At 50.8% G+C, this 23,255-nt stretch overlaps 10 protein-coding genes across 10 annotated transcripts; 4 read left to right on the forward strand and 6 right to left on the reverse strand.

Annotated features, from left to right (window-relative positions):
* Positions 1–266: 266 nt before the first annotated feature.
* COCCADRAFT_87310 (uncharacterized protein) lies at positions 267–872 on the reverse strand (the record flags this gene model as incomplete). Its single annotated transcript, XM_007710780.1, has 1 exon — positions 267–872. One exon carries the CDS (start codon positions 870–872, stop codon positions 267–269), a length of 606 nt encoding a protein of 201 aa, XP_007708970.1.
* Positions 873–1,802: 930 nt separating this feature from the next.
* COCCADRAFT_87336 (uncharacterized protein) lies at positions 1,803–2,922 on the reverse strand (the record flags this gene model as incomplete). The annotated part of the gene is made up of 2 exons (XM_007710781.1): positions 1,803–2,704; positions 2,754–2,922. 2 exons carry the CDS (start codon positions 2,920–2,922, stop codon positions 1,803–1,805), a joined length of 1,071 nt encoding a protein of 356 aa, XP_007708971.1.
* Positions 2,923–3,137: 215 nt separating this feature from the next.
* Positions 3,138–3,692, forward strand: COCCADRAFT_33930 (uncharacterized protein; the record flags this gene model as incomplete). Its single annotated transcript, XM_007710743.1, has 1 exon — positions 3,138–3,692. The coding sequence occupies one exon, from the start codon at positions 3,138–3,140 to the stop codon at positions 3,690–3,692; it is 555 nt and encodes a 184-aa protein (XP_007708933.1).
* Positions 3,693–4,302: 610 nt separating this feature from the next.
* Positions 4,303–4,901, forward strand: COCCADRAFT_33931 (uncharacterized protein; the record flags this gene model as incomplete). Its single annotated transcript, XM_007710744.1, has 2 exons — positions 4,303–4,746; positions 4,812–4,901. 2 exons carry the CDS (start codon positions 4,303–4,305, stop codon positions 4,899–4,901), a joined length of 534 nt encoding a protein of 177 aa, XP_007708934.1.
* A 57-nt stretch (positions 4,902–4,958) lies between these two features.
* On the reverse strand, positions 4,959–5,616 carry COCCADRAFT_87459 (uncharacterized protein; the record flags this gene model as incomplete). The annotated part of the gene is made up of 2 exons (XM_007710782.1): positions 4,959–5,334; positions 5,390–5,616. 2 exons carry the CDS (start codon positions 5,614–5,616, stop codon positions 4,959–4,961), a joined length of 603 nt encoding a protein of 200 aa, XP_007708972.1.
* An 812-nt stretch (positions 5,617–6,428) lies between these two features.
* COCCADRAFT_33933 (uncharacterized protein) lies at positions 6,429–7,254 on the forward strand (the record flags this gene model as incomplete). The annotated part of the gene is made up of 2 exons (XM_007710745.1): positions 6,429–6,564; positions 6,617–7,254. 2 exons carry the CDS (start codon positions 6,429–6,431, stop codon positions 7,252–7,254), a joined length of 774 nt encoding a protein of 257 aa, XP_007708935.1.
* A 387-nt stretch (positions 7,255–7,641) lies between these two features.
* On the reverse strand, positions 7,642–8,907 carry COCCADRAFT_87412 (uncharacterized protein; the record flags this gene model as incomplete). Its single annotated transcript, XM_007710783.1, has 4 exons — positions 7,642–7,787; positions 7,846–7,951; positions 8,014–8,111; positions 8,610–8,907. 4 exons carry the CDS (start codon positions 8,905–8,907, stop codon positions 7,642–7,644), a joined length of 648 nt encoding a protein of 215 aa, XP_007708973.1.
* A 963-nt stretch (positions 8,908–9,870) lies between these two features.
* On the forward strand, positions 9,871–11,649 carry COCCADRAFT_87476 (uncharacterized protein; the record flags this gene model as incomplete). Its single annotated transcript, XM_007710784.1, has 4 exons — positions 9,871–9,990; positions 10,121–10,507; positions 10,561–10,908; positions 10,960–11,649. The coding sequence occupies 4 exons, from the start codon at positions 9,871–9,873 to the stop codon at positions 11,647–11,649; spliced, it is 1,545 nt and encodes a 514-aa protein (XP_007708974.1).
* A 655-nt stretch (positions 11,650–12,304) lies between these two features.
* COCCADRAFT_87374 (uncharacterized protein) lies at positions 12,305–15,632 on the reverse strand (the record flags this gene model as incomplete). Its single annotated transcript, XM_007710785.1, has 5 exons — positions 12,305–13,338; positions 14,558–14,882; positions 15,159–15,359; positions 15,426–15,501; positions 15,583–15,632. The coding sequence occupies 5 exons, from the start codon at positions 15,630–15,632 to the stop codon at positions 12,305–12,307; spliced, it is 1,686 nt and encodes a 561-aa protein (XP_007708975.1).
* Positions 15,633–17,334: 1,702 nt separating this feature from the next.
* On the reverse strand, positions 17,335–22,370 carry COCCADRAFT_87466 (uncharacterized protein; the record flags this gene model as incomplete). Its single annotated transcript, XM_007710786.1, has 4 exons — positions 17,335–17,504; positions 17,562–21,009; positions 21,074–21,410; positions 21,463–22,370. 4 exons carry the CDS (start codon positions 22,368–22,370, stop codon positions 17,335–17,337), a joined length of 4,863 nt encoding a protein of 1,620 aa, XP_007708976.1.
* Between the last annotated feature and the right edge of the window lie 885 nt (positions 22,371–23,255).

A 23,255-nucleotide genomic window follows, 5' to 3' on the forward strand; every position in this document is an offset into this window, starting at 1 on the left:
ACTATTCCTAGTTTTAATGCTTTTGTATGGATACGGTGATTATGAACAAGATTTCGTCACCATGGGACTTGCATCTTACTGGTGTTCTGATCGGGCTTAATGCTCACGTATCACACTCTTTGTAATTGACTCAAAAACCCATAACTCCTACAAAGCCCGTCTCTACAAAGCCACCGAAACTCACGCTTTCTACACCAATCCTAATCCCCAGATCCACGCCTTCAACCCCAACACTTTCAACAAACTTCTCCCCCCTTCCCACCCCCCTACTTGCCCCCCTTCCTCCCATTAACCTCAACACACCACCTAACAGCCTCCTCCCACGTCTCCTCCATCTCCGCATCATCCACCTCCCAGCCCCTCTCCTGCAACCCTTTTAGCGCCAAATCGCGAAAAAACCACCAACTCGGCAGGAAATTCAGCTTCGCCAGCGCGGCCAGCTTCAGCGGCGAAAACATGGCGGCGTACTGGCATGCGCGCTGCAGTGGGTCGTCGTGCGTGAAGGCTACGTTCCACATGGCGTGCGCGATGTCGTTGATGCGTGTGCTGGTGAGACGGGCATTGCGGGATAGGGTGGTGGGGATGAGGAGGGGGTTTGATTGCAGGACGTAGGTGAGGATGTTGGATTGGAGGTTCGTGTTTAGGGTGTTGGTGGTTGTGGGCGGTGGAGGTGGAGGTGGCGGTGCGGGTGTCGGTATTGGTGTTGGTGTTGATGCAAGTGGTGGGAGGAAAGGAGAAGAGAAGTCGGGCGAGGACTGGTGAGTTGGTGCGACTGGTGCGACTGGTGGGTCTGGTGGGAAGAAAGGAGAAGAGAAATCGAGTGAGGGCTGGCGAGTTGGTGAGTTGGTGGTCTGATTGAGAGACTCGTTCATAACCAGGCTGATGGAGCCGTTGAAGTGCCGGTTGGTGGGCTGCTGGGTGGGCTGTGTTACTGTTAGTTTGTTTCTGGCTTGTCGTTTGCAAGGCAGGGCTTCAGAGTTGCCTTGTGATTGCGACTAGTTGTTCGGATGTGGTGTACTTACGCTGCTGTTGGTGTCGTTTGTTTCATTCGTAGAAGTGTCTGGCGATGGAGTCATATGGGCCATTGGTGCTATGAATCTATAGCGGTTGGTGTTTGGTTGTTGATCAGAAAAGCTCATCTAGTAAGGTTCTGTCAATCTGTGTCTCAGTGATACTGAGAGCAAACTCACCTCGGCTTTGATATTTCTTTTATTCACCATGGTGAAGAGAGTATTCGTGCGGGGTGACAGAGAAAGTGAGCTTGTTGATTACTGATGGGCTGTTGTAGAGTGAATGAGCTTGGAGTTGGATTCACAAGTCCCCACACGACCTGGAAAGGGTCCTTTCACTGCTCGCTTTTTGTGACTTTCGTTTGTTTCATTAGTAGTGGCGCAGCCTTTATTACTGTAGTGACTATCGGGGTACGCTAAGGTAATGTGAATGAGAGGGAAGAAGATGTGATGGTAAACTGTGAACGTGAAGCGCGGGCGGAATTAGAAAGCCAGTTAACAGATATCCTGTACCCATGGGATGAGAGAGGCAAGGTAGGAACTGTGATGCTAAAGTAGAAAGTCAAGTTCAGCTAAGCATGGCACAGGCAATTGCGATGTGCGAAGTCTTTTCTAGTTGCCTTGTTAAACTCTGTATGGGGCAGAGTCACTGCTATAAAAGTCGTGAAGAAGGGGAGTTTCCAAAGTTCCTTCCTTGCAATAGAGTATGGATGATGTATCTCATTCTAAATGCCTTGCACCCATCACTGTGATAGGTTCTCGCAAAGTAGAGTTTGAGCCGAGACACAAAAGCTAAGCCCGCCCACACGCATTCACCTTCCGCTTCGCTCTCGTCTTCTTTGGAGGCGGTGTTTTCTCTTCCTCAGAATCGCCAATATCCTCTTCCCCAGACTCCATCACCTCATCTTCACTCTCTTGTTTGGCCTTCTTTTTCGGCCGGCTGTTCGTTTTCTGCTTCTTTCGGTTGGCTTCGAATAGTTCCTCAGGCGGTTCCTCCATGGGTGTGGATCGCTTGGAGCCTCGTGATTTGGGTGCATACTTGGCCTCAAGAGAATCAAAGAAGTTGCCTGCTCGTGCCTTTTGTCGTTGTTGGATCAGCGCCGCCAGTCCTGCCATGTCATCTGTGCCACTCTTCTTGCTCTTGGGTTTTGCCTTTGCCGTTGCCTTTGCTTTTCCCTTGGTAGGCTCCGCCTTCTCTTCTTGTTCCTGAGCCTGCTGCTTGTCAAAGGCTTCGCGCCTCTTCCTCTCTGCATCCTTGGCTTTTTCGCGCGTCTCGTCCGTCTCTTTCTCATATGCAGGATATGAGCTGACCGTGCCATTGGCAATCTCTTCGTCTATGATCTTCCTGAACCGCTCGTCGTCCACCAAGATATCTGATAGCATGACAATGTCGTATACTTTGTTCAGGTTGCCCTTGGTCTTCTTGAATGCGTTGATCAAGTCCTTGCGCTCCTCTTCGCTACCTTTGTATTCATCAGAAATCTTATTGATAGATTCTTCGTTGATGATATTCCTAAACTGCTCGCGGAAGAAGTCAAGCCAGTTAAAGTCGTCGTCGTCTTCCAGGCTCTCTGCTGTACTGCCGGTGAGATCATAACGTTTACGCCTTCGGTCGTCGGAAAGTACTGCGTATGCGAATGCGATCTCTTGAAAGGCCTTGTTGGCGGCTTCTTTCTCATCGGGCGCAGCCTTGTCTGCAATTGTCAGTAGGGGAGGAAGTAGATATCTAATAAGGAAGCGCACCTGGATGACACTTGAGTGCCATTTTACGATATGCCTTTTTCACATCATCCGCTGTTGCTTGAGACTCAAGGCCCAGAACCTCATATGGGTCAATAGTAGGTGGGCCTTCGTCACCAAGATCATGCTCTTCGCCTTCGCTGTCATGGTCGTTGGTAAAGTCTTCTTCCATGGGATCTTCGGCCTCTGTATTTTTGCGTTGTTTCCTCGCCATCTTGTTTGATTGTTGTTGTGTTGGTATGGGAAGTGAAGCAGTGCTAGGTTGGTAAATCGAGGGACGCGACGCGACAGTGAGCGCGGACTTAGCGGAGTTAGCTAGCCCCACTGTTCTCTCTATCACCTGTTGACCAGAACATGCATTATTTCACTCACCTTCCCTCGCCAGAAATGTCAACGTTACTCGACTGGGATGGCCCGACGCCTCCTTTGCCTGCCCCAGATCCAAACGACCATCTCCAGTACATGCGCCTTGCCCTTGATCAAGCGCAGGAATCACCGCCAAAGCCTTCAAACTTTCGAGTGGGCGCCTTATTGGTCGATGCAGATACTGGCACGATATTATCAAGGGGCTACACTCTAGAATGCGAGGGCAATACGCATGCAGAGCAATGCTGTCTTTTGAAGTTTGCCAAAGAACACAATTTGCCAGAAGAACGGGTTGGCGAAGCCCTTCCTCCAAATACCTCCATATACACTACTATGGAGCCTTGCAACCTTCGACTAAGTGGCAATTTGCCGTGCGCAGACCGGATCATTCGAACCAAGGGAGCAAATGGGGAGCAAAAAATCAAGAGGGTCTACCTAGGCGTCAAGGAGCCAGAAAAGTTCGTTGGCGAGAATCAGGGAAGGAAGAAGCTGGAGGAAAATGGTGTCGAATGTATTCATGTACCTGGCCTGGAGGATCGGATATTGGAAGTCGCTACTGCAGGCCATGTGAAATAAGTGATTGTTGCATGTTAGAATGCTCAAATCTACCAGTGTAATGCATGTAATCGGATCTTCACATGACATGAGCAAATTGCAACGGGAAAGCGCCGAAGGAAATCGATCAATACGATCGTAGTAGCTCTAACATACACATAATGTTAGAGCGCCAGTTGTAGTTCCAAAACCACAATAGCAGTAAAATCCAAATGTATAATCCCGCATCGGCAGTAGGCTTCCGCTCACAGAATCCCCGCGTTCTCGAGATCGTCTGGCTCAATCTCACCTGGGAAGACCGATGGCGTCATGACTATTTCCACACGAATGCATCCCACCACCAGCACCGATGAAGACGCACTGCGCAACCAAAGAACGCACACCTACCAAGCAACCCATCGTGCTCAATGCTCCGATATGACGCGTTTCACAAACACACGTGGTCGGAGCAATCCCGAAAAAAAAGTCTCTTGGGTACGGGACATATAGTATTTAATTCTAATCTCTTACCCCGGCAAATCTCACTTGCCTTCTCACAATGCTAAGCTACATCCGCCCAGCTCCTAGCCAAACACTCAGAACATTTACTACACCCGCGTGCACTCGCATTCTCAGACCCAGCAGAGTAACCATGGCGACTTCAGCTTCAAACATCAACATTGAGACCAAGGACGTGCAAACCGCACCTGGCGTCACCCTTAGCGACTCGCAGCAGACAGTCGTACGCTCGGTGCTAGACCTCTTCGCGGGCCGCCCTTCGTTACGCAAACTGTCGCTGTGGCGCGACGACGCCACCTTTGTGGACCCTCTTACCATTGCCCAGGGCCGCGGCAAGTACGCCGCACAGTGGTACGGACTCAAAGCCGCGTTTTCGGAGATCGAGCGGTTGGAGCACCAGGTCAAAGATGCGGGGAACCCTATTCTGATGGATCTCAAGACGAGATATGTGGTCAAGGGGATTGGCAAGGAGCAGATTATTCAGAGTGAGGTTGTGATTCATTTGGATAGTGAGGGCAAGATTGAGAAGCTTGAGGATAAGTGGAATGGGAAGTTGCCGGAGAATGCGATTGCGAATGTGAGTTTTTTTTGATTGAAGAAGTTTATTAACATGAATTAGACTTGCTGACAACTTTTTGATAGGCTTTCCGGCATCTGAATGCTGTTTCGGTACCTCTTTTGATCAAGGTACCAAAGGATGATGAGGAAGATGCAAAGATGGGTAACCTATGATCGAAGTACATGTATTCGTAATTCGTAAAATCGTAATCGCGGTTACTGTCTATCTGATTATGCTCCGTTGAACATTCTCCCTAGCGCAAAGTGCATGAAGAATGCAACGATGCCCGCACCCGCGCTCAGCACCTTCAAGCTTGGTGCTCCCGCAACGATCAAGATTGTGCCACATGAGCCCTGTTCAGCTCGTGGTAGATCCGGCCCGTTCATAGTGATGGTGGCACAGAAGCCGCCTTGCGCAGGGTTTGGTTGGTGGTACACCGTGGTCTGTGGTGGCACAGCGTAGACTGTTTGCTGCTGAGGGTATACCGTCACCGTAGTGATTTGCGCGACGTTGACGACTCCTCCACACTGGTTTCCGTTTGGACAGCAGCCAATCAATCCGTTGGAGTTGGCGGGAACGGCGCATTGGTAATTTGACGGGCAACACCTGGTCCTGATCAGCAAAAGGGACCACTTTTGCACATGCTTCTTCTACTACTTACCAACTAGGGTGGTTGACATTACTACAGCTTACTGAGGCGGACGACGGACACCAATTCTGATCTTGTGCGACAACTTGCTGTCCCTCTGGATTCACAATATACACCGCGCCAGAGAAAGGCGCATTATTTGTGTACTGCTGCGGTACAGCTTCTGGTTTTGCGATCGGCTCCGCAGTACAGACCGTCAGCGACGACAAGAACAGGCTCCATGGCGTAAGGAATCGCATTGCGCTAACTAGTGAGGGCAGAGGCTGACAAGAGGATGAGACGGGATTAACGAGTCCTCACAACAACGAAGCGACTATGCGATTTGCTGTAAAATGGTCGGGTTAGTATTGCGACTCGAAAAAAGCCGGGACTCGAGGAGAGAAGAGGATTGGGAGCCAACAGTCAGTCGGGCGCGCAACCCAGGGCTGCTACCTTGCTTATGAACTGGGCGGACTATGGCCTTGGAAGCTCTACAAAGAGCTGGGATAGCTCCGAAGCTTGCTGCATATGGAGCTAACTGGTCGCGGAAGACAGCATCATGCCGGCGCCTGGTGGGGACGCGCATCATCGGCAGCCCTGACTGCATCGCGGGTCTAGCACAATATTCAGTGGGCCGAGTTCATTGCTTTTTTTGCGGTGGACGACGAAACGGCGGTGTTGAGGTGCGCTGGTTCTGTCGTGGTCGGGTGGATCCTGAATCATGCTTGCCGCCCAACATCTACAAGGAGTAAACTGCGTGGCAGGAAGAGGGTACCCAGGGCCCAAAGCTGACTCTTTTGCGATACGAAAAAGCCTGGATTGCTCCCTGCAAGTCTGCGCAAGCCTCGGCCTTGGGAGCGGCAGTGTCGGATGGTGTGGCATAGTGAGGCGCATGCATGGCTAGGTATGGTGAAGTCCATGTGCGCGGATCATCCGGTAAGGTGGGGTTACTAAACAAGTTTAGCCCCTCGACTCGACAGAATCACGTGATAGCGTAAACGGGGCGTGCCTCTGTGCGCGTCGCGTGAGCCTCGCTTCCATCCCACCTTGGGCATCGTCACCACAACATGACATGTCAACGCTCCGGCCGACGCGCCTCTATCGACTGTATCCCGCTTATTGCTTTGGTGCATCTCCCACCTTCAATACATGGGTGAAGCTCACTGTTGCCGATGTGCATGCTCTCCGGTCTGAGAAGGACTTTGAAGGTGATAGCCGCCACTATCTTATAACACCCAACTGTCGCTGAGATATCCGCAGGACAGCGCATCTACTTCTACCATAATCATCCTATTCGATATGTTCGCATAGTCGGCGTTGTTGTAGCCATCGATGATATCAACCTCAAATATACAGTCCTCACCATCGATGACGGAAGCGGAGCCATTATCGAGCTGAAGATTGTGCGGGAGATCCCAGCAGAGAAGAATCCCGTCGACACTTCCTCGCCCACGGAAATTGAAAATGTTGAAGTCGTCAGTCGGCTTGGCGTCTTTGACGTTACAGTAGACAAGCAACCCTTGGACATTGGATCCGTCCTTAAAGCGAAATGCACCATATCAGAGTTTAGAGGCATAAAGCAGCTGGAATTGAAACGAGTTTCACTCATCACAACAACAGACGAAGAGGCACGCGCATGGGCAGAAACCGCTGCTTTCAAGCAAAACGTACTGGCCAAGCCATGGCACATTTCCTCGACTGAGCATAAGAAGATCAAACACGATATCAAGACTGAGAAGAAGCAACAGCGGGAATACGAGCGACGAAAGGCAGAATACGAAGTTAAGAAAGAAGAACATAGACTGGCGAGAGAGGCCTATTATGAACAAAGGGAAAAGAAGCTCGAGGCTCGGCGCCGGAAGGAAGAGGTTGTGATGAACGCTGGTGCCTTGATTTGAGGCATGGTTGGGTTAAGAAAGTAACGCGATAGTCAAACCCTTAGCCTCCTTTGAGCATTTTATGAATATCCTTGACGATGAGTTTTCTTACGATCCTGGTATTTCTCATGATGTGATAAGTTTGGGGTTGGTTCGCCTGTAGTGCTACAAGCTCCACATGCAGTCCTCATTAGCCATAGCAGAAGGAGGCGATCTAGTCAAGATTCCGGTATTCGTCACGTAGTTTGATGCTAGTCGAAGTCAGAGGTTCCTAATATCTTAGCACGGCTGCATTTAATAAGAGTAGAGGTTCTTACAGCTAATTGGAACGCATTTCTTCGGGCACGGAAACCCCGCTTGGGACTACTCAAAATATCGAGCTAAAGCTGCAGTAACAGTGTTGGACCATCATATTTGACTAGTTTCTCTGTTGGACCTAGTTGCTAAATCAGGCTCTTTGATATATTCCAAATTAATTGGGCGTCTTCGTGCGTTCTGAGCACGATATCGGGGGCAAAGCGCATTGAAAGCGGGACCACATCCAATTATCACAGCTATATGTATTCTGTCAGATCACCGATCCCATTGAACCAAGTGGATACCAGTGCTCACCCATTGATGTCTCAATAATGGTCCACATTTGTAGCCACTTCGGATCGGGTATTTTTGGGATGCCGTTGTTTGTACTGACTTGGACAACACGGAGAGTTGCGAACAGCTAGTATTGGATTACAAAGTTAGTTGGACTGTGCTCCACAAACTCGACTTTTGCTCACTTACAATGCATATCCAGCCGCTGCCAAAAAGTACAAAAATACCAGCCTTCTGAATTCCTGGAAGACGAAGGTTCCAAGTTATTCGGAATGGAAGAAACATGACTTTAGAGCATCAGTTTAGCAAAGAATGCCAGAGAAAGGAGAGGTTGGTACCTGCAAGATCAGTTGCTACATCCACCGCATACGCAAACCACAAGCTGAACTGGGCGCGCCTCTGTTCGTGCGGCTTGGCACACATGCCTTGGTTATACTTTGCCCTTTGATCGTCGCACAAGAGGATCGTAGTCAACGAGCTCCCGATAAAAGACTGCGTCGTTATGAATGAACTTCCAGTGAGAGTGATCCGGTCATAATACTCACCAAGACGCAAAATCCTAAAACAGCCCACCAGATGATAACATACCTGGGACCCGCCTTACTCACTAGATGCTGGTAAAACGCTAACAGCGAGAGTTTCACCAAGGTAAGACTTGCATAAAAAAAGAGTTGTCCAGCCGTCATCCACCTATACACCATCCCCGCATCATGTACTACAGCCAAGCCCACACGTCAGTCGCACCCCATCCAACTAAGTGAAAAGAGACATAACAAAACACTCACAAATTCCCTGATACGCCGGTCTCTCCCCTCTCAGCACACTCTCAGCACGATACAAAGGATCGTTTTCCTGCAGATACATGACTACCATGAGCACGTAGCACACGTACGCCATATAACTAAGGATATCCTGCGCCTCCGCTGCCTTTTTCCCAACGATCCGAAGAACAGTGCGAGTGGCGAAGATGAAGGAAGCAAGGGTGAGCATGGCGATGTTAACGCCGTCGAGGCGGGATCTACTGAGCGTATCTGGTGGCTTCGTCTTGGTCCAGACGACGTCGTGCAGTTCGCTGGATGCCATGGCGATGGGCTGACCTTGTTTGATGGGGCCAGTGTTGGTGGAATGGCAAGAAGGGTTCGGTATAGGATGTAGTTTTGTATCTTGAGTCTAGGGATATGGGGATATGGGGAGGCGTTGGTATCAGGTTGAGCTGGGAGTGTGGTTTGAGAGCTAACTTTCATTGGAGTGATATCCGCGGAAGCGCTGGGGGAGGCGATTAAAGTGGTGGTAAATGCTGCTTTGTGGCACGGTATAATTGTGGCTCGCGCTATGGTGTGGGGTTGATTTGCGCGTTGTATTGTTAGTTGTGGGTGATTAACTAATGTGTTGTAGTAAATGACTGCTAAAACTAGCTGCGAATGCATTTTCCAATCTATCACAGTGGTCCTCCAGACTTCCCTAGCTGCATAGGCAGAATTTTACTAGTATTTGAGATCTCGTGATATGCCTCGAAGATGAATGGATTTTGTTCTCTGCACACACACACACACACCTGGGATTTTGCCACCAGTTAATATCGTTCATCACTGTCATCCCTTTCATATTCCCATTTCGTAGGTTGTATTCTTCTAACCAATAGACCTAGTTCCATCCCTTGCCTAACATGTCAGCTAACGTTGTATTACAACCAGCGATTGTGTTCAGTCCTCCGTGGCGTCACTCAACCCCGCTAGACCAGGCCAGGAACGGCACGCACCGGGGTTGTGCACTTGACTTCTTCTAGACCCATCCTGCGACCACGCCACATGCAGCATCTATCCACCTTCCTCGTACAGCAGCGTCGATCCACCAATCAATCTCACATGCAGCCGAATCTCATTTGTCTTGAGGGACCTGCATATGGAGTGTATTCGCCTCGCAGGTCAACACTTTATGCCAGGAGCACCCAGCCTTGAAACCTTTTGTCCTCCAATTCACCGCCTGCCTTTGGAATGAACAAGAGGATTTGCTAATCCCTTTGTAATCTTCTCAAATCACGTCAACATGAGAGTCAGGAGCCTCCTCCCCTTGGGAGCCTTTGCCGCAAGGGCAACCGCACAAGACAGTAACACCATCTTCGAGCCCCAAGATTTCAACGTCACTGCAGCTCTCGAAAAACTCGGCGTCGATGTTTCGAAAATCCCAGAGTCTGATTCTATACTCACCTCGCGATCTTCAGCCGCGCAATGTTCACATGCGGTAAGTTATCCTCATACTTTGAAAGAAATTTACCAAGCGCTAAGAAACCTCCAAGTGTACAGCCTTATCCATACTTTTCAGCCCCGACCAAGTTTTACCTGAAAACGCAACTGCATACAACAACTTCACAAGCTCATATTGGTCTGCTCAACAAGGCGCACTTCGTCCCTCATGCGTGTTTAAGCCCAAGTCGACGCTAGATGTGTCTACTGTAGTTCTCATCTCAAGATTGTACCAGTGTCCTTTTGCGGTGAAGGGCGGTGGCCATGCAGCGTGGGCTGGAGCTTCTAGTATTGAAGATGATATTACGATTTCCATGGAAAATTTTAGGAAAGTAGCCGTAGCGTCGGATAAGCAGAGTGCGGATATTGGGCCCGGGCTTCGCTGGATAGATGTGTATACTGCGATTGAGAAAGATGGGCTTAGTGTTGCAGGAGGTCGAGTAAGTTTATACAGTTATTTTCTGCGTTGTTTTCTTGCTAACGGTTAGTTAAGATGGCACCTGTAGGTGTACCTGGTCTCCTTCTCGGAGGCGGCATTTCCCATTTCGCCAGCAAGCGTGGGTGGGCATGTGACAATGTAGCAAGTTTCGAGCTGGTTACTGCCTCGGGCATTCCCATTGATGTCAGCGCGTCGTCCTACCCTGATCTATATTGGGCGTTAAGAGGTGGAGGTAACAACTTTGGAATTGTGACAAATTTCAAACTAGATGCTTTCCCGCTGAGCGACATGTGGGGAGGTCAGCGCGTCTACTTGGAAAACTCCTTTCCTGCTGTTCTCGACGCGATTCACGAATTCACCGTAACGGGATCAGTAAAGGATGAAGATGCTGCACAGATTGTTGTAAGTGTACATGCTTACCACTGCCTTGACATATGGTGCTAATGTCACCAGACGTTCGCCAGCGCCCCGGGCATCGGCAAAGTCGCCTTCGCAAACCTGCACTACGCCAAACCAATTGCCAATGCCTCAATCTTTTCTAGCTGGAACAACATCTCCGCCATCCAAGACACCACTGGTCTTCGCCCAATGTCAGGCATGGCTAATCTTCTCAACGAAGGAGCTCCCGGACCAGGCGCCTACCAAACATGGTGGGGAATCAGTCTGAAAATGGATAGACAACTTCTCGAATTCATAATTGAAACATTCTACACCCAAGAAGCCACCATCGCCGATGTTGAAAACATCCTACTCATCATGGCCATCCAGCCCATCACCGAAAGCGCAATCAAAGCCATGCAAAAGAACGGCGGAAACGCCCTCGGCATCGATCCCTTCTACGGTCCCTACTTCATCCTAAACTTCAACGCCGCCTGGACCAAACCCGGCGACGAACCAAAATTCCACGCCGTCATTGCGAATACAATCCAGCTCATCAAGGCCGAGGCTCAGAGAAGAAATCTAGACAATGACTTTGTGTATTTGAACTATGCGTCAGAATTTCAGGACCCGATTGCAAGTTATGGAAAAGAGAATAAAGAGAGATTGGTACGGATATCGCGCAAGTATGATCCCAAGCAGGTGTTTCAGTATTTGCAGCCTGGTGGGTTTAAATTGGTCAAGGGGGCGCCGAATGGATTGTGATTGAGGGGATGCGGGTTGTTTTGAGATGAGCGGGGGAGAGATGCGGACAGATGCGGACATATGGGAATAGATCAGTATGGGATTATAGGGGACAAATCAGTTTACTGGAAATAAACATACTAGTGAAGATTACAATGCGTGATTGAGGAGCGATAGGAGAAAGTAGACTGTTGTTTTCTTAAATAAATAAAAAAGATACCATGTTCGATTTTACACACTTAACACTTTGTATTCCTTATGTTTTGATACAAATGCCAAATACTTTTATAGTCACGCCATTCATCACTTCCAAATCACGCAAAAAAAAAAAGTCATACGAATGAACCATAATCATAATGAATTTTCCATTTCTCCACACCCCCCCATCCAATTACCCCCACTAAAAAGACAAAAAAAATGCTCATAGCAAATCCATCGTTCATCTTTCATCTCTCGCACATCCGCCTCTATGGTGGTATTTCCCCCCCCCCCCCCTTCCATCAAATCATCCCTATATCCAAAACCCAAATGAGAAAACAGAAGAAAAAAAAGGGACATCTATCGTCCTAAAGGAAAACAACAACAACCAAAAAAAGGGGGATTCGCTAGACAATCTGTAAAAAAAGTCGTAAGAAAATCAAGAAAGAATCAAAAAAGCAGAAAGCCCGAACTTAGCTTAGTGCTTGGGGCAGCAGCATACATGTGGACCACTCTCAATAACCTCCTTGGTAGCCTCATCCTCGTACTTCTTAAAGTTCTCCATGAAGAGCCTTCCGAGCTTCTCAACCTCATCTTGGAGACTGGCAGTGCCGTTCCAGCTGTTGCGGGGGTTGAGTAGGTCGTCGGGGACACCAGTGCACTTCTTGGGGACCTGGAGGTTGAAGACCTCGTAGTTTTCGTATTCGGCGTTGGCAAGTTCGCCGTTGTGGATGGCGTCGAGGATGGCGCGGGTGAAGCGGAGACTGCAGCGCTTGCCGCCAGTGGTGGCACCGGCACCGACCCAGCCGGTGTTGAGGAGCCAGGCGTTGGCGTTGTGTTGTTGGATCTTCTCGGCGAGCATCTTGGCGTAGCGCATGGGATGTAGGGCAAGGAAGGGTTGGGCGAAGCAGGTGGAGAAGGTGGCCTGGGGCTCGGTGATACCTTGTTCGGTACCGGCCATCTTGGAGGTGTAACCGGAGATGAAGTGGTACATTGTTTGCTCGGGGTTCAGCTTGGAGATGGGAGGAAGGACACCGCGGGCGTCGCAGGTAAGGAGGACAATGTTCTTGGGGTGCTGGTTGGAGATGCAGGGAATCTTGGTGTTTTCAATGTACTCGATGGGGTAGGCGCAGCGGGTGTTCTCGGTCAGGGTGTCGTCGTCGTAGTCTACAACACGGGTGACGGGGTCAAAGACAACGTTCTCGAGAATGGAGCCGAAGCGGATGGCACCGAAAATATCGGGCTCCTTCTCGGCAGAGAGACCAATGCACTTGGCGTAGCAGCCACCCTCAATGTTGAAGATACCAGTGTCAGACCAGCAGTGCTCGTCATCACCGATCAAGGCACGCTTAGGGTCGGCAGAGAGGGTGGTCTTTCCAGTTCCGGACAGACCGAAGAAAACGGTAACGTCGCCATCCTGACCCTCGTTGGCAGAGGAATGGAGAGTGAGAACATTGTGCTTGACGGGCATCTCGTAATAGAGGACAGTGAATATTCCTTTTTTCATTTCCCCTTGGGGGAAGTTAGCATTGTTCTCGAAGGAAGAAAGAAAAGTATCAAGACGGTCATGAACTTGGACGGTTTCCAAATGGGATCTTCCTTGTTGGTGGCGAACGATTCCACGACGGTCAACATAAATTTTGTCGCAGTCATCACAGTAGAAGCGCTTCTCGGCGAGAATCTGGGCTCTTTCGGCTTTTGCCTTGGCCCTGAATCTTGCATTCCATCCTTTTTGCTGGGCCTTAAACTTGGGGGAAGCTTCTTTGCGTTGCTTCTTGTGGTATTCCTTGAGGTACTCGATGTTCTTCGCTCTGGTGTCGTCGGCAGTCTTTTGCAGTTCCTCCTCAGACAGCTCGATGTCTCCATCGGCAGGTTCCTTGAGAGGGTTGTGGGAACAGGCGCCATCGTAGGTGAACATTTCCAGTGGCCATGGGCATATGTGGTTGAAGCCGTAGTCATGGTCTCGGTGAGCCATTGCCCAGAAGTAACAAGCAAAGACAGCTTCAAGAGCGATGACAACAGAGCGGTAGAAAGGTACCTTGGGTGCATTTGGTATGCTACACCACGCCAAAAGTGCCTTGTGATGCATCTTGTAGCCATTGAGTATTGCTTTGCGAACATTGCGACCTAAATGCTTCTTTTCATCGTATTCGTAGAAGCGGCTCTTGACTCCTCGCTTGGCACTCGTTGCTGAACCAATGTAGAGCAGATCTAGATGGCGTCGTTTCTTGAGGACGATGGCATATATTCCCCAGACCTTATCAGGTACATCAGGGCTGAGAGACAAGAACCAATCGATGGAAGGAGGGGCAGACGCCCGCAAAACATCGAGAAGTCCATCAGTGAACGTAAAGCCTACAAGCTGGAAGAGCTCGAAGATGCGTTCCTCAGAAGGCAGGACCACCCGAAAGCGAGGATTAATCCAGCAGGAAACATTGAGGGCGGAGGAAAGGATGGGAAGCAAGATTAACAAGATCTCGCAAGTGACGGAAGCCATTGTGTTTGAGATTGAAAGAAGCGAGAGAGTTGTGCGAATGTATTCCAGTGAGGAGTGAATGAAGCAAGGAGCTGCCGTCAGTAGCGAGGATGTTTTGTTTGCCATCCATTCTGGGGGAAGGAGCCATGTTGTCGAACCCCACCTTCCCCCAGATGTTGTCGAACCTCACCTTCTCCCAGATGTGCAGGAAGGAGCCGTCAAAGACCGTCAAGGAAACAATAGAAATCTACTCACCAGCGTACTCGGTACCGAGGATAACCATCTCCTTGTCCGCAAAGTTGAGGGCAACCGAGGTCGAGGAGGTCATGCCGCTGGTATACCTGTTGGCAGGGAAAGCACCGGCATTGTAGATGGTGTAGTCGGGCTTGAAGTGCTCAAGCTCTTCCCGTGAAGGGCGGATCAACATGTTGCGCATGAAGAGAGCATGGTAGGCACGAGCGCAGACGACGCGGACGCGTATCCTGTAGCGCTCATCCCAGCCGGCGAAACCGTCGACGACATAGATGCGGTTGCGGGTGTTGAGGTAGTCGATAGCACGCTCACGATTGATTCGCCAGACCTGGTAGCCGAGTCAGTATGCAATGCATGATCATGTATGGAGAAGAGCACGTGATGGTATTCCCAAAGGAGAGTGCATCGATCGGGAGAATGTGGGGCAAGCCGAGAACCCCAGACATGCGCCACGTGCAAGGATGCGAAGTTCCTCGGATATGCGCCTAGCGTGCATGACGTTTTGACGTTGATCTTCACAAGCCAATGCTTGCATTTTTACGTATTCGCGCGATTTTTGGGCAAAGGTAATGACCAGACATGGGGTGCGGAGAAAAGGACTTACGTCAGTCTTCATTGGCTTGTTGACAGGGCCCCACCAGACATCGTTTTTCGACGAGTCTTCCTCGACGATGCGCTTATCCGAGGGTGAGCGGCCAGTCTTGGCTCCTGAGTATGCCGAGAGAGCGCCTGATGCTGTGATTGCGGAACCGGTCTCGTATACGAGGGCATCTTCGTAGAGAGCAGCGACTGAAGGGTTGGCAATCTGATGGGATGCGATTAGTACTGGAATGCTGTGGAAATATATTTGGTGGTGGAAAAAAAAACTTACAATGGCTACGCGGTCATAGTCAATGTGTGCCTTGTCGTGGAGCGACTCTTCAATCTCGGTGTGTCCTTTGCTTGGGCTGAAAGAAAAAAAAACAGTCAGCCATGATAATTCTTGGTCGAAAACCAATTGATGTAAAAAACAAAGGGGCCAAACTCACAGAACACCAGAAGGGTGGAGGTTGGTCTTGTTTACGGATTGGGAAACCATGTTGAAGTTTAGAATGGGGAGAATCGGGGAGACGGGGGAGGAATGGAAATGGGAAAGCTGTTGTTTGGACACCTGATGACGGGCAAAGTCTTGTGTCAAAGTGGGTTGGATTGCAGTCTGGATAATGGGGAATTGAGTCCTTTTAATAGTTGACGAAGATGTTCTGACGACGACGCTGCTGGTGCTGCGTCTGGCAGTCGAGGGCCGGGGACGGGCTAGCGCAAGGGACGGTGATTGGCTGGGGGCTGGTGCTTGGATGCTGGCAGCGCCCGTCGGCTCACGAGGGACGAAAATAACGCGGAGCAGGGCTGGCGAGGTGGAAATGCTCGGAAAAGGCACTCGGCAAGTGGAATGACGGGCTCCAGCTGGATGGCTGAAGCGGCTGGGGCTGAGCAGCGGCATGGGGGATGCTCGTGTTGCGCTGCTTGCTACTCTGGTCGAGCTGGATGGGACGGAACAAACAGTCGTGTGCGGTCACGGTTGTGTCATGGCTGTGGCAGACGACACCGTCGCCGTACCAGCAAGCCCCTCGTGACGGCAACGGGGCGGGCAGACGAGCAGGCAGACGCAGTAGAGCAAATACAGCGGCTGGCATTGGCCCTGGCCGGGCTGAGATGCATTTACCCCACATTCACACCCCGCCCCAAAGCGGAAAGGCGGCACTGCCTGTCGTCATGGCTCCCGCATTCTTGCGATGATTACATGGACTTTTTTGGCGTCTGGCGTCTTCAAATCGGGGAGAACCACGGTTTGCCATGGATACAGCCACACCTGCTGCCTCTCTGCTCACAGCCGTCGGAGGCTGTCCGGCAGTTGTCGTCGTGCCAGTGCTAGTGATGGATGCATTACAAGTACCATAGTACTACTAGTACTACTATTACTACTACTAGTATGTATAATATAGAGTCGAGTCGAGTAGAGTAAAATAGCACATGGCACCGCGGTCGGTAGTAGTGGCGGTGTACAGTACAGTGCCTGGACATGGTTTGCACATGCGAGGCGGTGCAAGCAGGCCCAAACCAAAACCCCTTCGTCTCATGTCTGTTCCGATATCAGCTCGTGTGCGGTTTGCGGGCGACGCTGGATGCACCAACCCCCTGCACGATGATGGAAGGCCGTTTGGGCTGCCAGCAACGATTGTCCCCATTGCAACAAATCACCGCTCTCGGACGGATGGGGGCGCTGGTCGCCCCCTTCGGAAAAGCTGAGGCATTTGGACAAGGCCCATCCGCCTTTCCACTTGCTCGTGTCGTGTCAAGTGCCGAGTAGCCCTTTCACAGGCTGCTGATAATCCCGCAAATCTCATTTTACTTTTCTTTTTTTTTTTTGACTTTGGATGCGAAGAAAAAAATAGCCCTCGGCAAGCCCAAAGCCAGCTGGCAGACAACTGACAGCGGCCAGCATGCATGACGTGCGCAGTAGGGATCATGGATTTTGCAGTATTGGCCTGGTTATCATGACTAACAGGTACGGCGCGTGATGGAGGACAGTGAGCCGTGGGCTGCTCTAGAAGCCCACAAAGTGTTTTGCGGGGAAAATGCATACCCAGCGCTCATGCCCAGCAACGCCTAGCAGGCCCAGCCTTGCACGTTCCGGCCGCGGGTGCGCTACGACTTTTCCCGAGGTCCCACTCAAACAACAACCACACACGACACACGACACACGACTCTCTCAACCATACGCCGCTGCTACCCCTTCACCCTCATGCCGCATCTCCCTTTTCCGTCCTCGCCTTCTCCCGTCGTGCTTCCTTCTTCTGCTTGCGTGCCGATGCGCTAAATTTATCCTTTGTCTGCCGCAGTCCCCCAAGATACAGCCAAGTACACACGAACACGACTGCAAAGTTGAAGAAGATGTATGCCCACATAATGCCTGTGTGCCCAATGTTAGCATGCATCACAATCAAAGAAAAAACCAATCCTCACTTACCAAAATCTCTCCAAATATACCGCGGAAACACATTAAATGACGCAGCAAACGCTTCTCCCGTTGCATACTGACAGAAGCCACAATCCCCGTTAGGCTGCACCTCCACGTAGCCGCCCGATTGCTGCGCAAACTGCCCAGCATAGCTCTGGCAATCCTGCCCAGGCGGCGGCGGGAAAATAGCAAGCTCGTTGGTGGCGCATCGAATCTCCTGACCCTGTACCAGCAGCGCCAGGAATCCTTCCAAGAGGTACTTGAACGGTGTCAACCAGTACATCCAGCTCTGCCAGAACTTCGGCAGTCCCGCATACGGAACAACAACGCCGCAGAAAGAGACAATAAAGGTGAAGAACAGCGGCACAAGCAGCGATGCCAGCAGTTCGTTTGGCGAAAACGACGCAATCGCTTGTCCGAATCCCAGGTAAAATACCTCAAACAGCATCACAAACAGCCACACGCTCGCAGCCGTGTACGTGTCCCGCGGGAACCCAGGCGGAAAGTACCAACAGCACCAGTAAATCGTTCCCGAGACGATACGATACGGCAACTCGCTCAGTATCGTACCCCACACCATGGCCGTCCAAGAGTAAATCTTAGCGCTGCCCTCTCGTGCATTGTAGATGCCCCGAATGTTGATGAACCGAGGCTGCAACTGCTGAATCAGCGGCGGCGCAATCGTCAGCGTCATGAACACCGAAAATAGCCGTGACTGCATGTCGATTTGGCTCTGACCGAGGTCCCAGAATGTGAAGCCGTTGAAGAGTCCGGTGATGATGTGTAGCATCACCATTCCTTGCACGTAGGGCGGATCTCGCCAGATGGCCACAAAGTTGCGCTTGACAACGGTAAGCCATTGCTGTGTGTATGGCATCGCGTACTCCCGGTCGTCGCGTGCTTCTTCATTCTTCGATGCATTTCGCCTGTTAGCAGTGATGTCTTGGATTTCCTTGGTCAGACTCTCATTCTCACGGGACCGCTCCCACACATCGCCCCAGTCTTGTCCCTTGTAGTCGGGATTTCCCGCGCCAATGGCTTCGAGCATGTACTCAGCTGGGTTTGTATGAGGTGGACACTTGTCCGCGCCGTTGCTTTCAAGGTACTTGATGAGATTCTGCGAGTCGTGGCCCAGCTCACCAAAGTAAACTGTGCGACCGCCAGACTTGAGAAGTAGAAGCTGATCAAAGTGCTCAAAAAGCACAGCGCTGGGCTGGTGGATCGTGCAAAGAATGGCTTGTCCTGCATCAGCGAGCTTGCGCAAGAATCGAACAATGTTGAATGCAGCGCCAGAGTCAAGGCCGGACGTGGGTTCATCGAGAAACATGAGCAGCTCAGGCTTGCTCGCAAGTTCTACACCAATCGTCAACCGTTTCCTCTGCTCTTGATTCAATCCTGATCCAGTAATACCGATAGCCGCACCAGCAATGTCGCGCATCTCGAGCAGATCAATAATCTTCTCCACATACTCGTACTTTTCCTCAATCGGCACCTCCTTTGGCTGCCGCAGTTTGGCAGAGAAGCGCAGTGCTTCGCGTACTGTCGCCGTTGACTCGTGCACATCCATCTGCTCTGCGAAGCCAGTTGAGCGTTGGAAAGAGGCGGGAAGCGGTTTACCATCCACCAGGAAATCTCCGCGTACAACGCCAAAGTTGATTCGTTGGGCAAGCGTGTTCAGCAAGGTCGTTTTTCCCGCGCCAGAGGCTCCCATCAGCGCTGTAAGCTTGCCGGGCTTGACATAGCCTTGGACTCCCTTTAACAGTGTCCGTTCACCCTTCTCATACGGAATCGTGTAAGTGATGTCCTGGAATGTGAAGATAGTCTCGTTCTTTGCGACGCCTCCAGCTGTCGCATCAGATTCGCCATTGTCGTTAGTAGAGTGTTTTTCCGTGACCGGCTCGCCATTTCCAGCTTCCTCATCCTTGGGCAATGTCTTAGTCTCCATCTCCTTTTCAATCGTCTTTGGAACCTGGCCACGCTTGTAGATGGTGACTGCACCACCGCCTTTGTTCGGCTTCTGCATCTCCATACCCAAAGCCGTGAGCGCCACAAAGAAAATGAAGAACGCGCAGATGAATCCAAAGTTGCGCCACAGATGAGATCGAGAGTACCCAAACGCCGCCTCAATGTAATCCGAGCCAGCCACAGTGAGAGACCCGGGTCTATTGCCCTGAATGGCACAGGCTTGATACTGCTCCTCAGCACCCGGAACCTGTGGCGCGATAAACGGAGGCACACACTGGATGTCCAAGTTGTAGAACTCGTTTGCCAGCAGCCCTTCAAACCCATACTGAATAGGATTGATCCAGCGCAGCCATGAGAACCACGGATGCATCTTCGCAGGCGGAATCAAGTATCCCGTATACACGACCAGTGCCTGGATCGCAACACCCGTAATCCGCGTCGCGACATCCAGAGACCCCACCAACGCGCCGATAGCACGGAAGAACGCATACATCGTCATGGTGATGATCCAGAGGAAAAGTAGCGAGATAAAAAACTGCGACGCCGTTCGCGAAAGATTGGCCATGAAATACACGACGATATCGAAAATCACCACTTGGATGAGTACGAGCGGCACATCAATGACCGTCTGCGCAATCGCATACGCCGCAGGTCGGTAAAACGAAAAACTCTTGTGCTTCAGCAGAATCGGGCGAGATTCAAACGCTGCCGTGAGTTCCGCCAGAGCGAGCAGCGCATTGAAGAGTAGCATGAAGAAAATGACACCACCGCGTGGGAAAACACCAGCAGCTGTGTTGGGCAGGTTATAAAACAGCGACCCGACGATCAAGGCTTGGAAGAGGATACCACCCCATTTACCAACCAGAGACTGCGGATCCCCAATCATGACGAGGAACTGGCGCTTCGTACACGCCATGACCTGCGCAGGAAATGAAATGGTAAAGTTCTTCTTCTTGGTCGCTTTGGTCTGCGCTTTGCGCCTTTCTTCCGCCTGGCGCGTGGTTTCTCTTTCGAATTCTTGGATCTCAGCGAGATTGTCGGCGGCTTGCTCGCTGGCGGCGAAGGCTTCACCAAAGGCCGCGCCTGTACGCGGGATGCGGTCTTCCCAGCCCTGCTTGATCTGGCGCTCGTGGTCGTCAGTGACGGAGGTCAGGAAATCGCTCGTGGTCCATCGTTCTGGCTTTTCAAAACCAAGATTCTTGAAGTAGGATTCTGCTTTTTCCGTTGGGCCAAAGTAGCAGCATCGGCCTTCGTGGATGAGCAGTACTTTATCGAAGAGTTGGTAGAGGGACTCGCCCGCTTGATAGAGGGCGACGGCAGTAGAGACTTGCGCCATGTTTGTCAGAGAACGCAGACTCTGAACGTACTCGAGGGCGGTGCTGGCGTCGAGGCCGCGGGTGCTGTTGTCCCAGCATTGAACGGATGCTTTTGTCACCATGGCTTCGGCAATGGAGACGCGTTTTTTTTCGCCGCCGGATACACCGCGTATGAGCTACAGCAACAAACATAGAAAGTCAGTCAAAAGTCTCATCAGCTTTCGTGCGATGAATACGTACCTCATTGCCCACCTTCGTCCCAAGCGTATGCTCAATCCAAAACAACTTCGTCACCACCCTCAAAAACTCATTCACATAATCCTTCCTACTTTCCCCCTCTTTCCTCGATTCCTTCCCCGGTGTCCGAGTCTTCAACGCAAACTTCAGCGTATCCTTGACCTTCAGCGTCGCATAATGCAGATCGTCTTCGGGGTTGTACAGCACCTCGCTGCGGTACTTCTTGCTCATCTCGTCCGCGTCTGTGCCGCCGTACGTTACATCTCCCGTGATCTCTTCGAAGCCGTAGCGTTGGTTGCCGATTATCTTGAGGAAGGTTGAGCAGCCGGCGCCGGGGCGTCTGTATCTATTAGCACATGCATGCTGGTCTTATGATAAGGGGAGAAACGTACCCCAGAACAAGTATCATTTCACCAGGTCGTATGCAGCCGGAAAAGTCGTCGAGAAGCGTTCGTACGGGAGGCTTGCCTGCAGCTTTCCTTGGGCCTTTGGTGAAGAGGTTCTTGACGAAGCGGACGGGGTCGAGGAACAGGGAGCCGACGCTTGGTTGGAGTGCAGCGCCGATGCCCATACCCTTTACTGTCAAGTGTTTGAAAATAACGCCCTGATGCCTCGTCTTCTCTTCTTCCGACGCTTCTTGTCGTGTACGCCCGAACATCTTTGACATTAGTTTGTTGATTTCGTCTTCTTCTTCGGCGCTGTGGCCAGTCGCGCCCGTATTCGTTTTGCTGAGCCCGTTGCTCTGGCTTGTTTTTCGCCGAGATAATACGCGGAAAAGATCATCTTCGGTCATTGGTTTGGAGTTTCTTGATTGTAGACCTGGTCGCTTGTCTTTTTGTGAATGCTTTTCGGATGAACCTTCATGTTCGGAGTCGGATGAGTCGTCTTCGAGTACGACTTGCTCTTCCATGGGTGGTCCTGAGGCTGCTGTCTGTAAATAGCCATTGGTGGAGCTAGGATGCTGCGAATCTGTGTTCCCATTGAGCCCTCCTTGACTTGAATTCGCATGTGTTGCATTCTGCGCCGCCGGACCAGGCGATGGCACTACAGTTGAGTCACTGGATTCTGATGATGGCTCTGGATTATCTTTTCCGTAGAAGCTCTGGCTGGTGGTGTGCAAGGCGTTGGAAATGAAGGTACTCTGGGTATTCCTTGATTCGGTGGCGCCTGGTGTGGCCGAGTCGCTCTCGTTTTGCTGTCGTGACCCAATGTATGATTCATGTCGAATAGTACCTGCGGGCGTCTCTACCCAACCACCGGGAATATGTGATGGAGTTGGGAGGCCATCGTTTGAAGCCATTACGACGGTTCTCGTAGCCCAGAAACGGACAATTAATTAAACGCTCGTAGCGTAAGGACAGCAGGAATGGATCCCCACTACACAATGGTCAAATGTCAAGTGTCAAATGTCAACCTCGATGGCTAACATAGAATTCGGAAAACAATCCGCAAAAGTTTGACCGATTTCAGGGGGATCCGGAGAGAAGGTATAAGAACAACAAAGACAGAACATCAATTACAGCGCCAAGTTGCTTGTCCAAGTCCGTGTTGGCGCTCGTATTTTGGCGACGCGTCGGTCGCGCAATAGTCGAGAGCGAAAGTGGTGATGTCATGTTAACGTGTGAGTGGTAGAGGCGCTCCAACGTCGCATTCGCGTCGGCGCTTGCCAGTTGCCGACACTACGGGATCGAAAGATGATCGAAATTGCTAGGCTGATGAAAAGACAGATCTCTCGCAGTTTGGGAAAACGCTAGGTGTCCGCGGGGCGCGGATGGCATATGAACGCGTCTGCAGGGTTCGGTTGACGCCTTTGTGCTTTCCTTCTTCACCACGTTTGGAGGAACATATGTTGTCTGTCTATCTTTGATTTTTTACTAAAATTTGATCGTAATATTTTTTAAATTTTTCATATGTAGATGGATATAGGCGGAGACGCAAAAAAAGTTAGAATGAATTTCTTGAGTGACGTGAGGTGGGAAGTTTCCAATTGCGTCATAGTTCAGCAAGCCAACGCTAAGAAGTGCTTGACATCTTGGCCTCGCACCCGCCTAGACCCTAGATCAGTCTAGAAATACTTTACTGAGTCCTCATGCTGCAACTCAATAATATTGATGTATTATGTATGGAACATTTGGTTTGAAATATCCATGTACTAAGTCTGGACAACACAGCGGGACATCGCATT

The sequence above is a fragment of the Bipolaris zeicola genome (genome assembly GCF_000523435.1).
Source record: "Bipolaris zeicola 26-R-13 unplaced genomic scaffold scaffold_21, whole genome shotgun sequence".
Lineage (NCBI taxonomy): Eukaryota > Fungi > Ascomycota > Dothideomycetes > Pleosporales > Pleosporaceae > Bipolaris > Bipolaris zeicola.